The 12,168-nt window shown below is 34.5% G+C and overlaps 1 protein-coding gene across 1 annotated transcript in view; it reads left to right on the top strand.

Moving 5' to 3' along the window:
* The window catches only part of Wrn (WRN RecQ like helicase), a 133,746-nt gene that overhangs the window by 51,432 nt on the left and 70,146 nt on the right, over nucleotides 1-12,168 (top strand). The window contains exons 9-14 of the mRNA XM_042701966.1: nucleotides 1,356-1,773; nucleotides 4,865-4,945; nucleotides 7,121-7,259; nucleotides 8,722-8,800; nucleotides 10,671-10,738; nucleotides 11,595-11,703. Coding sequence (XP_042557900.1) covers nucleotides 1,356-1,773; nucleotides 4,865-4,945; nucleotides 7,121-7,259; nucleotides 8,722-8,800; nucleotides 10,671-10,738; nucleotides 11,595-11,703 — 894 coding nt within the window. The remainder of the gene's footprint in view (nucleotides 1-1,355; nucleotides 1,774-4,864; nucleotides 4,946-7,120; nucleotides 7,260-8,721; nucleotides 8,801-10,670; nucleotides 10,739-11,594; nucleotides 11,704-12,168) is intronic.

Raw genomic sequence — 12,168 nt, 5'->3', positions numbered from 1 at the left:
GTGCCAGACCCAGAGTTCAAGCCCCATAACGAAAAAAAAAAAAACAAAACTTGAATCAAACCATGAGATAAAATAATCAAAATGTGTCACCTACAATTTCAAATTGCATTTTCTTTGAGATGGAATGGAAATTTAAAATGTTCAAGAAATGTCAGTTTAGATTCCTTGAAATCTTTACTTTTCTTCTAGACTTTCACATTTATTTGTTTATTTATTTATTTATTTGTGGGTTGTGGGGCCTAAACTCTGGGCCTGGGCACTGTCCCTCAACTCTTCAGCTCAAGGCTAGCATTCTACCACTAGAGCCACAGCACCACTTCGGGTTTTCTGATGGTTTATTGGAGATAAGAATCTCACAGGCTTTCCTACCCTGGCTGGCTTTGAACTGTGATCCTCAGATCTCAACCTCCTGAGTAGCTAGGATTACAGGTGTGAGCCACCAGTGCCTGGCTTCATATTTATTTTGAATGTAGCTAACAACTTTATTTATTTATTTATTTATTGGTCATCAGGCCTGAACTCTGGGCCTGGGCGCACTGTCCCTCAGCTCTTCAGCTCAAGGTTAGTGCTGTACCACTTGAGCCACAGCACCACTTCTGGCTTTTTCTGCTTATGTGGTGCTGAGGAATTGGACCCAGGGCCTCATGCATGCAAGGCAAGCACTCTACCACTGAGCCCCTTCCCATCCTGTTAACAGAACTTTATTTTAATTTTTTTATTTATTATTATTATTTTTTTCACTTTTTATCTTTTTTTGTTTGTTTTTTTGGGTCCGGTCATGGTGCCTGAACTCTGGGCCTGGCCACTGTCCCTCAGCTCTTCAGCTCAAGGCTAGCGCTCTACCACTTGAGCCACAATGCCACTTCTGGCTTTTTTCTTTTTGCTCATGTGGTGCTGAGGAATCAAACCCAGGGCCTCTGGCATGCAAGGCAAGCACTCTACCACTGAACCACCTTCCCAGCCCCTAACTAAACATTTTAAAAAGAAATTTGTTAGGCTTTCTTCTTATGTTCAACTCAGAATTTACTGAGTTCTTTCCTTTTTGTGAATCATTGACTTAATTCCCATTGAATTAGATTAATTACCATTAAAAAGGTATAGCTGGAATAAATAATTTTGGAACCAAATACTGCCAACTCTTAGTGAGCAAATTAATCAGCTGTTGAATGTAGAAGTACATAGCTGTTTTAGTAGCCTAGTCTATCAGGTTCAATCATAGATAGGCATTAGGGAATGATGAATCTGTGATTCTTTAAGTAGAATTCAGTTTGTAAAATTTTATACAGGAGAAAGCTTTAAAACTTGTCCTGAGTTAATTCAATTGAAGTTGAATAATCTTTCTTATTTTTTTTAAGGGTTTCTATTTTATTGAAGAATATTTCAGAAAGTCTGTTTTCACTGAGGAAGATTCTGTTTGGTCCTACAAAAATCACCACCGAAGTGAGGCCCAGTAGTCATTTTAATGTATCGTTGGAGGATTCAACTGTTGGTAGAGAACAGCAGAAAGAAACTACAGAAAAAATTCTTACTGAAGATAAGGATGAGACATGGGATACATCACTGGATAATCTAGTTAAACATGGTGGACATGATGTACTTGTAAAAGTGAAACAAGAAGAAGAGTTGGAAGATGAATTCGAAAATAATAAGTTGAAAGAAAACATGGAAAGAACATGCCAAATGTCATTAGATATTACAGAGTATGAACTTCAAATATTGGAACAGCTGAATGAGAAACCAACTCTCAGTGATTTTTCCCACCAATGCACTGAGGTACTGAATAAAGTGCAAACACTTTTTTTCCTTTAGTGGGAGTTGGCTGACTTTGTTTTGTAAAAGGGCACATTGTAAATAGTTTAGGCTGTACGTGATATAATCAGTGTCCATTGCAACTTCTGTTTCTGCATCATATTGGTCCAAGTACCCAGGGACAGATATGAACAGATGTACTTTCTGTTTTTTATCTACAAATTTTACCTGTAAAGATAGAGGGCTGACTAGCTTGTGAGCCAGGCTTTACTGCTTCAGACATAATGCAATAAATGCATTGTCTAGTGGAAGTATTTTATAGTGCCAGTAGACACTATTGTACTTTTATAATTTGTTATTTTATTATTTCTATGTCTTCTACATAATAGTGCTTTTTTATGGATTCTTTATGTATGTTTGCTCTTCTAAACCTGATTTTTTGGTGCAATTTTTAATTTCCTCAAAAAGAATGTCTTCGTTGCTAGTATGAAATGTTTTTAATGAATACCTGCTTTGAACTCAGCCAGGCTGGTTCCAATACTGTTGAACTATGCACTCTAGCCCTATATTCATTTACTGGTTGTTTTTAGGGTAGGGTCTTATTTTTCTTCTGGGTTTGTACCTGAGTTCCTATCCCCATTTTCATGTTTCAGTTGACTCTGGATTCACAGGTTTGAGCCACACCACCTTCAGTTTTCCTTTGTGGAGATGAAGTCTCTTGGACTTTACTGCCCATGCCGGCCTGGTATCACAGTCTCCTTAAACTTACTGTTTCAGTGTAGTTTAGGATGATAGGCACAAGCCACTGTGGGTCCTGTGTGAATTTTTCTGCTCAAGCTCATCACTCACCTCAATTCTTCCATTTTCAGCCTCCCAGCTAATTAGGATTACATGTGTGAGCCAGTGGTGTCTGGCTGTGAAGATCAAAGCTGGCTTTGATCTGTTCCTCCAAGTTATCTAGGATTATAAGGTTGAGTCTATTTGTCTAACTAAAAACAGTTCTTTTCAATGCCAGTCCTAGGGCTTGAACTCAGGGCTTGTACAAAAATGTTTTTTTTTAAGTAACAGTTGTCATTACTGTCATCTACAAAGACCTCTTTTTTCTTAATTTTTCATTTCTTTTTTATTAGCATACTAATTACTTAAAATGACTATTTTTGCCCTGTGCCAGTGGCTCACATTTGTTATCCTAGCTAGTCAGGAGCCTGACTAAAATGTGTTGGGTTGCTAACTTTGAGCAAAAAAGATCAGGGACAGTGTTTGTGCCCTGAATTCAATCCCTAGCAATTGAGGAAAAAACCAACAAAAAAATGATGCCCATATTTCTTGGAATTTTGTGGTTTTTATTTCTTTTTACAATTAAACTTTTATATTTTGATGTCATTCATTAAGGGTATTTACTTCTCAGATTTTTGGAGGAGAAAGCCTTCAGTATTGGAGAAATTCTCTACACTGTTTTAGTAATAATTTTTATTGAATTTGTAAGTTCATTGTAAGCTCACTGTATATACTTAATTGTACTAAAATAATCTCACATCTATAATTCCAACCATTCAGGAGGCAGATTGGGTTTGAGGCCAACTCAGGCAAAATAGTTAAGAAACCTAATTTTAACCACCAGAAATAAGTGTGATGGTGTATGCCTGGTCATCCCAACTGTATGGGATGTGTAAATGGGAAGATCACAGTGTAGCCTAGCCTGAGTAAAAAACATGAGACCTGATTTGAAGATACTAAAAACCCCAGACAACTAAAAACCTAAAAAGGGTTGCAGATGTCATTCAAGTGGTATGGAGCCTGCTAAGGCTGAGTTCAAACCCCAGTACCTCCATAAAAAGCATTCTCAATCCACCATGTGTGACTTAGGTGCCCTTTTTAAGAAACAATATTTTTGTAACCTCCTTTATGCAACTAAAGATAATAAAAAAAACTGTCTTTATCTGCTGTTACTCAATTTCTAAAAAATTCTTATTAGGGCTGGGAAGGTGACTCAGCGGTAGAATGCTTGCCTTGCATGCACGAGGCCCTGGGTTCAATTCCTCAGCACCACATAAGCAGAAAAAGCTAAAGTGGCGCTGTGGCTCAAGTGGTAGAGCTAACCTTGAGCTGAAGACCTGAGGGACAGTATTCAGGCACAGAGTTCAGGCCCTATGACCGGAAAAAACAAAAACAAAAACAAAACAATAAAAATTCTTATTAGATATATTTAAGAATATGTTTTTATACAGCATCGTGATCATGATTCATACAATACAGCATTATGATCATAATTTCATACAGCAGTTTTTGCCATTGTTATTTTCTGATACTTATTAGTATAATTTTCTTTCAATTTAAAACTTTTTGAAAATGAGGACTTTTATAGTTAAAATCTTTTAAAAAATCTGTTTTAGTTTTAGATCTTGCATATTAATTAAGGCTTTTTCTCATTTCTTATTTCAATAGTAAGCATATTAGGGGCTCTGTTTTCTGTAAGCATCGATTGTGTGAATTCCTATTCTGTGGGGCACTTGCTTTTTAGTGATTACCAAGATATTGCAGAGTCCTCATAACCAAATTTCAGCAATAGACTAAGCAAATAACCTATCAGACATTTTTTCAAATGTATGTAAGTATTCTTTGCAAAATACAGATTCATTTGATATTACAAGTAATACCCCCCCCCCCTTTTTTCCAATCAGTGGGTGTAAAAGAAAAATTGGTTTTGATATTGCACAGAGGTTTTCTACATTCTGAAAAGGTTGCTTGCTATACTCAAAAAGTTTGGGAGACACAGTTTGCTTGACATTGTCAAACCATGAATGAACTTTTCACTTAGTATTTTCATTTTAAGTGGAGATTTTATAAAGTCTGTTTATCTAGTTTGTCTATAAATTTTTCATCCTCTTTGATTCTGTTGTTTATGTTCTCCTCTTCCTCTACTTTTCTATGTACCTGTTATATGAACAAATAAACATGCCTTATGCCGGGAGGAGGAATATGTCTAAAGGTATTTAGTGTATAGGAACTTTATTTTTTGGCAGAGACTATAAAATTAATTATATTTTATTTTGTAGAAATGTAAGTATAGAAGCAATTATACTGAAACTAATGTTTGAAATACTTTTTTAAAAAGCATTCTTCAGTCAACAATAATGAACATGATTCATCTTACATAATTGAAAGTGATGAAGATTTAGAAATGGAGATGCTGAAGGTATGTTGAAAATTATAGAAAACTTACTTCAAGTTCTTCCCAAAGGACACTTAATTAAAATATGACCTCATTTCCAATCATATCCCACTACAGTGAAATTGAATTGTTGTTGTTGTTTTTTGTCGGTTGTGGGGCTTGAACTCTGGGCCTGGGCACTGTCCCTCAGCTCTTCAGCTCAAGGCTAGCGCTCTACTACTTCACCACAATAAGCCACTGGTGGCTTATTGGAGATAAGAGTCTGGCAGACTTTCTTGTCCAGGCTGGCTTTAAACTATGATCCTCAGATCTCAGCCTTCTGAGTAGGATTACAGGTGTGAGCCACTGGCACCTAGCTGATACTAGTTATTTAGTGGTAGAGTTAATCCCAGTTCACATCTTTTTATTTGGTCTATTGAAATCATATGCTAATTTTTAAGTACATCTTCTATATGATTGTCTTTTGTCGAACAGTGTGTTAAGCAAGCACTCTGCTGCTTGTGCTATATTTCTCAGCCTGTTAATGCCACCATTCCCAGCTTTTATGTTCTTTTTTTCTTTGACTTTTAATCTTTTTCTAAAATTTGCTAGTGACTAAACTGTCCAGGATTGAAATTGATTTCCCTTTTTTCCATTCTCCTTTTATTTGGAAGTTCTCATTTTCTTGAGTGTTATTTATTATGGCTTTTGTTGTTATTATTGTTGTTCCTCTTATTGGGACTTGAACTCAGGGCCTTGTGCTCTTACTTGGCCTTTTTTGTTTATAAATAGTGTTCTGTCTTGGTGCTGGTGGCTGACTCCTGGAATCTTAGCTACTCAGGAGGCTGAGATCTGCGGATCACCATTCAAAGTCAGCCCAGGCAGTAATGTCCTCGAGACTCTCACCCACCAGAAAACTGGAAGTGGCACCATGGCTCAGAGTTGTACCTCACTAGCCTTGATGAAAAGAGCTCAAGGACAGCACCTGACACCCTGAGTTCACATCCCATAATTGACAAAAATAAATAGTACTCTATCACTTGAGACACACCTCTAGTTCTTTATTATGGCTTTTTAATATTGATTCTATATAACTTTTTAATAGTTCAACTTTACTATGTTTTACTAGTAAAGTTTTTTTTTGTGTGTGCAATTACCGTGATAATTAACATTGTAAATTTTGAATTAAGATGTAGATTTAAATCCCTCCACTTATTAACCATGTAACGTTGGGAGGCTATTTTATAATGTCTTTGAAATTCAGAGTTAATATTTGGGATTTTTATTTAAGCTACTGCATAAAGCTGAGTAAAGAATCTTGACGTTCACTCAAGTATTTAAGGAACATAAGCTAAAACATAATTTTCAGTGATTTCTGATTAATGCTGTATAAGTGGAGCATTTATAGGACGTTTGTAGACTTCTACAAGCAGATATATTAAGTCTCTTAGATGGTTACCTTAATGCTTGTATTAGAGAATCCTGTTTTTATAATGTTCTCTGAATATTTATCAGTTTGAAGAAAAATACTAGAAAGCGAATTGCTTTTTCCCCTAAAGTAAATATACTTTGTTGGTGAACTCTTCAGGTCAAAATACTAATTGGAAGGTTTGATAAGAAGAGAAAAGTGAGCATTTGGTTGAATATTCTACATCACTTCTTAGTAAAAATTTTTATAGATAAAGAGTTTTTTGGACATTCATCATCCTTATTTAGGGGATAAAATATCAAGGCAAATTGTTATTTTACATATGTAATATTTATTTCTTAAACTTACTTGATTTTGTTTTTATTTTTGACAATTTCCAAATTTTTTATTTGCTTTTAGTTGATGTTTTATCCTTACTTAAGAAGAGTGTGACTGAGTCACAGGAGATATAGAGAAACTCACTACAAAAATTCCATTAGAATACACACTTACCTCTTGGGAGAAATCATTGAAGTACAATAAAGAGAAATATTTTAAATTATGCAAATTTAAATTTTATGACTACTTTCCCCTGTTTTCCCTTGTTTATGTTGGTTAATTCCATCTTTAGCTTTGTGCTGTGAAAGTCATTCTTGAGCACAATTATAGAGGAGCTCACATTTTTTTTTTGTATTGTTGCTTGTACATCTGCCAACCTTGAGAAAATTGTTAATAATATCCCTTTTGTGATTGTTGAAAATGCTACTATACTAGCAGCAGTTTTACTTTTAAAATTTCTTTTATATTTTCAGTCTTTAGAAGATTTAAACAGTAGCCCTGTAGAGTCAGTTCATTCTCAGTGCTTAAAAATGGAAAGAAATTTGAGTTTTCCTACTGAAGAAGATAAAAATAAAGATGAAGTTGAAGAAGGAAAAGAAGAACAAGAAGAAGAAGAAGTTGAAGAAGCAGAAGAAGAAGATAATGAAGGTAATTACTGAACTATATCTGAAATTATTCAAATCTGTTACTTATCACTGACTTTAATTTAGGATTAAGGTGTTGTTTTAGAAGTTAGGTGGTTTTGTGGCAACTTGTTAAATTCTTTCATGCTTTTCACTGTCTATCTCAACCTTATTATAACAGTAAGTAATAAAATGTTATTAACTGGATATGGTGACGTGAAAATTTTTATCTGGAAATATATATTTTGTGTCTTAATGAAAGTAATAGAATAATTTACTATTTATCCATTGTAAATGACAGGTGGATACAGAGATTTTCTCTTTAGGATCTATTAGCTGTAGTTAATAAAGAAACAGCACAAGTTGGACCCCAGTGGCCTACAACTGTAACCACGACTGAGTTAGAGCTTAGATCTGAAGATTATAGTTTGAAGCCAGCCCAGGCAGTGAATGCAACTAACCAGGAAAAATCCACAAGTGGAGCTGTGGCTCCAGTGCTAACCTTGGGCAAAAAAGCTTAGTGACAGCACCCAGGCCCTGAGTTCAAACCCCAATACTGGCACAGGACATAAAAAGCACAGTATCATAGTAAAGAATGTATTAAATCAACTTTCTATTTAAATGTAAATAATAGTATCTATTATGTAAATAATAGTATCTATTATGACAAGTTATGGGGGTCTCTTTGTACAGTAGAACTCTCACTAGATTTAGACTTCATCATTGACATAATATTGACAATTTATAACATTTGTAGAGGGTTTATATGAATGTATTTATAGAACAGGCATATTGTCTAGATCTATATTTCTAGCTATAGTCATTAAGGCTGAGAACATAAATACCCATGTTTGACCTTATTTTATCTAGTGATAAATTATCTTGATTGTTGTTTTATCCTGTTTTGGCTACTCATGAGACAGTGATAGTCATTGTGTAGAGAAAACATGATTCCATTATGCTGTGCAGATTCAAAATTTAGTCACATTTAGGTAGCTAAAGTTAACTAATTAGATAACTAAATGAAACTATTTAGGTAAATAGTTTAGTTTTAGACAACTAAAATATATTATTTAAAACTGTAAAACAGATTGTGACAGTAAATTCTATTTATTATTAATTGAAAGTTGGTTATATTATAAAGTTTGAAGTGCTCTGTTGTTTGCTGAAGTGTTTATTATTGATGGTAGAGCTAGAACTGTAGCTGATTCTAAAATACAGGTTTTGACAGTGTTGGTAAGTGTGACCACCACAGCATTCTCATAGTTGAATAGTAATCACAGCATTCAACTAGAGTCATACCTGATACACAGAGGAACAAATTAATTGTACTAAAAGAAAATGGCAACCTTAGATACCTAACTCTGTTCTTTATGAGAAACCAGAAACTTTTCTTCCTCTTATCTGAAATATTTCTATATGAACATAAGTGCCCGTTGTATTTTATTTTTAAGATCATTTTTTGCCAGAACCCAGTGCAACGCAAATTATTTGCCTCAAGACCTATTTTGGCCATTGCAGTTTTAAACCGTGAGTATAATCTTAGTTAATGATATACTTAGTTATATCTTTAAACAGGACAAAAAAGTAAACTGCTTATTCATTTAAGAATAGGCACACACAACTTCATTATTGAAATATATATCACAATCCTATAAGTGATTACAAAACTATTTCAGGGTAATTTCATAAATTATTTCTGTAAATTATTTTTGTAAGCAAAGAAAAATGATTTTCCTTTGACTGAGTGGTTCTCTATAGAACCTAAATACATATATAATGAATTTTCATTTAAAACAGAATTTTTCCTTTCATGGATACCAAGGATTGAACTTAGGTCCTTGTACTTGCTAAATCGGGACTTTACCACTTGAGCCATCCCTCCAGCCTCATTTTGTTCACATTTGTTCTTTTTTTATAAAGTTAATTATTTTTTTCCAGTACTGGGGTTTGGATTCAGGGCCTCACCCTTATTCAGTTTGCTTGCTTGACTAGGGTTCTTTACTTGAGTTACATCTGCAGCCCATTTTTTCCATCTTATTTTGGAGATGTAATTTCTAGAACTTTTTTGCCTGAGCTTCCTTGGAACAACAATTTTCTGGATCTTGGCCTCATGAGTAGCTAATCCTCAGTGGAATTGCAGATGTGAACCACAGATACCTGGTTGTGTTGGTTATTTTTGTTGAAATATGTTTGGGACTGTCTTGGCTTTAATCTTCTGATTTGTGTTTTCCTGTGTCTCTGAGAATAACAAACATGGGCCACTCTGCCCAGCCATTATGCTTTCCCTGATCCTGGGTTCACTGACATGCTATTGGTTGAGATGCCAATCTCAAACTGAGATCCTCATATCTCCACCTCACAAGTAGTTAGGATTTCAGGCTTGAGCCACTGCAACCAGACAGTTATTTTTTTCCTTAAGTTCTTAAAAAAAATTAGCTTATATAAATTATATAGAAGGGGATTTCATTGTTACATTTCCACATACATTTGCGTTAGAGTCTAAGCAATCTCCTTCTTTGAGTTTTTTTTTCAAGTTTTATGTTTGTTTATTTTATATAGCATATTTTCAAAGTATACTTATAAAATAAAGGTTTATAAAACAATACTTTGAGACAGATAATTTTATTTACTTTATATACTCAGGATGTTTTAAAATCGAATGGGTACATATTTAAGTGTAAAAAGTAGATGAGTAGCATGTACATTTGAATGAAATTAGCTAGTAAAAATCTCAGTGGAGATTTTCTCAGTGGAGTTCAGAGAATTTAGGATAGACTTCATTGAAGCATTTCATTCCTTTTTCCAGTCTTAAAAGTTAAAATTGAAATATATCCTGTAAAGAAAAGCTCCTTGGTGTATAAGTTAATAAAATTTGATAAACTGAATGTAGTGTGTAGCTAGTATGTATATAAGACAAGGTTAGTATTAGTGTCGAAGACTACCTCTTCAATTGATTTTTCCCTTGACATTTTACTAAGAAACAATTTTAAGGAACAGTAAAGGTGAAAGGCTTTAAAAAGAATGGGTATCTGTGTACCCTTCACCTGAGTTCTTATTATTATCGTTTTATTCTACTGTTACCATTTAATATACCATCTTTCTACTGTATGTGCTTTTTATTTTACCAAAGTTTGTTTTTCTTATTTTTCTTGGTGCTTGGAATTTATTTTACACTTGAGATACATGTAATAAAATTTAATACATATACCAAATGAAAACTTCTCTTAGCCTGAATGAGAGGTTGATGAATTGCTGTCCTTTATTTTAAAATTCCTGGAATTGCTCTAGAGTATAAATAAAATTTTATTAGAGAAAGTGAGAAATTAAATAGGTTTTTACTTGTGCACTGGGCTTCTTATTAATAAAATGAAATAGCTTTTTGTTTTTTACATTCAAGGGTCCAGTGGAAAGTTATTTATTCTGTATTGGAAGAAAGAAGAGATAATGTTGTTGTCATGGCAACTGGTAAGTTTGCCTTAAATAAATACTTTCTTTTTCTTTTTTTTCCTTGTTGGTCATGGGGCTTAAACTCTGGGCCTGGGCACTGTCCCTCAGCTCTTCAGCTCAAGGCAAGCACTTTACTACTTTAGCCACAACGCCACTTTTGGTTTTCTGGTGGTTTATTGGAGATAAGAGTTGAACGGACTTTCTTGCCCGGGCTGGCTTTGAACCATGATCCTCAGATCTCAGCCTTCTGAGTAGCTAGGATCACAGGTGTGAGCTATCAGCACCCAGCAATACTTTTACTCTAAAAATACTTGCTAAATCGGGACTTTACAACTTGAGGCATCCCTCCAGCCTCATTTTGTTCACATTTGTTCTTTTTTTATAAAGTTAATTAATTTTTTTCCAGTACTAGTGTTTGGATTCAGGGCTCACCCTTATTCAGTTTGCTTGCTTGACTGGGGTTCTTTACTTGAGTTACATCTGCAGCCCATTTTTTCCATCTTATTTTGGAGATGTAATTTCTAGAACTTTTTTGCCTGAGCTTCCTTGGAACCACAATTTTCTGGATCTTGGCCTCATGAGTAGCTGATCCTCAGTGGAATTGCTGATATGAATTACAGATACCTGGCTGTGTTGGTTATTAGGTTTTAGGTACATAAACTTGCATTAAATTCTCAAAATATTTGCATTTACAAATGGTGTAAAATATAGAAGAGAATGAACAAGGAATAGGTGTTCAAGTTTATTCATGCATTTACTTTTCGGAAAATGGCATGCTAGTATTGTTTATTGTGTTACATAAGTACATTGCAAGAAGAAATTTGAGTATTAAGGGTTTGTTTTTATAGTTGTGAATGTGCTATTTTATTCTAAGGGTATGGAAAGAGTTTGTGCTTCCAGTATCCTCCTGTATATGTAGGCAAGATTGGCATTGTCATCTCACCTCTTATTTCTCTGATGGAAGACCAAGTGCTCCAGCTTCAGTAAGTAATGCTTGCAGTCCCATCTAATTGCTCTTTTTTTGTTTTTGCCTTTTTGAGGCAGTGTCCCTTTGTTGCTCAGTATGGCCTGGAGCTTGTGCTGCTCCTCTCTCAGCTTCCTGGTGCTAGCTTTATAAGTCTGTGTCATCACAACCGATTGCCATTTTTCTTTTCCTATGAATGAATCTTTTACTGTGAAATCTAGTTCACAGTAACATGTTTCTGGAAGTGGTGCTTTCTTTATTAGAGATAAATAATACTTTAATGGAAGAGCCTATCTTCTTCCTTAAGTTTTCTAAAAACATTTTTTTTTTTTTTTTATTTTTTTTATTTTTTTTTTTATTGTAAAGCTACTATACAGAGGGTTACAGTTACATGAGTGAGGTTATGAGTACACTTCCTCTTGAACATTGTTACCCCCTCCATTGTTTTCCCCCTACCATCCCCTCCCTCCCTCCCTTCCCCGAG

This window comes from Dipodomys spectabilis, unplaced genomic scaffold (genome assembly GCF_019054845.1).
Source record: "Dipodomys spectabilis isolate Male_0828 unplaced genomic scaffold, ASM1905484v1 ptg000009l, whole genome shotgun sequence".
NCBI lineage: Eukaryota > Metazoa > Chordata > Mammalia > Rodentia > Heteromyidae > Dipodomys > Dipodomys spectabilis.
Note: the sequence above shows the minus strand (reverse complement) of the source record. Positions and strands in the feature narration are given on the sequence as shown.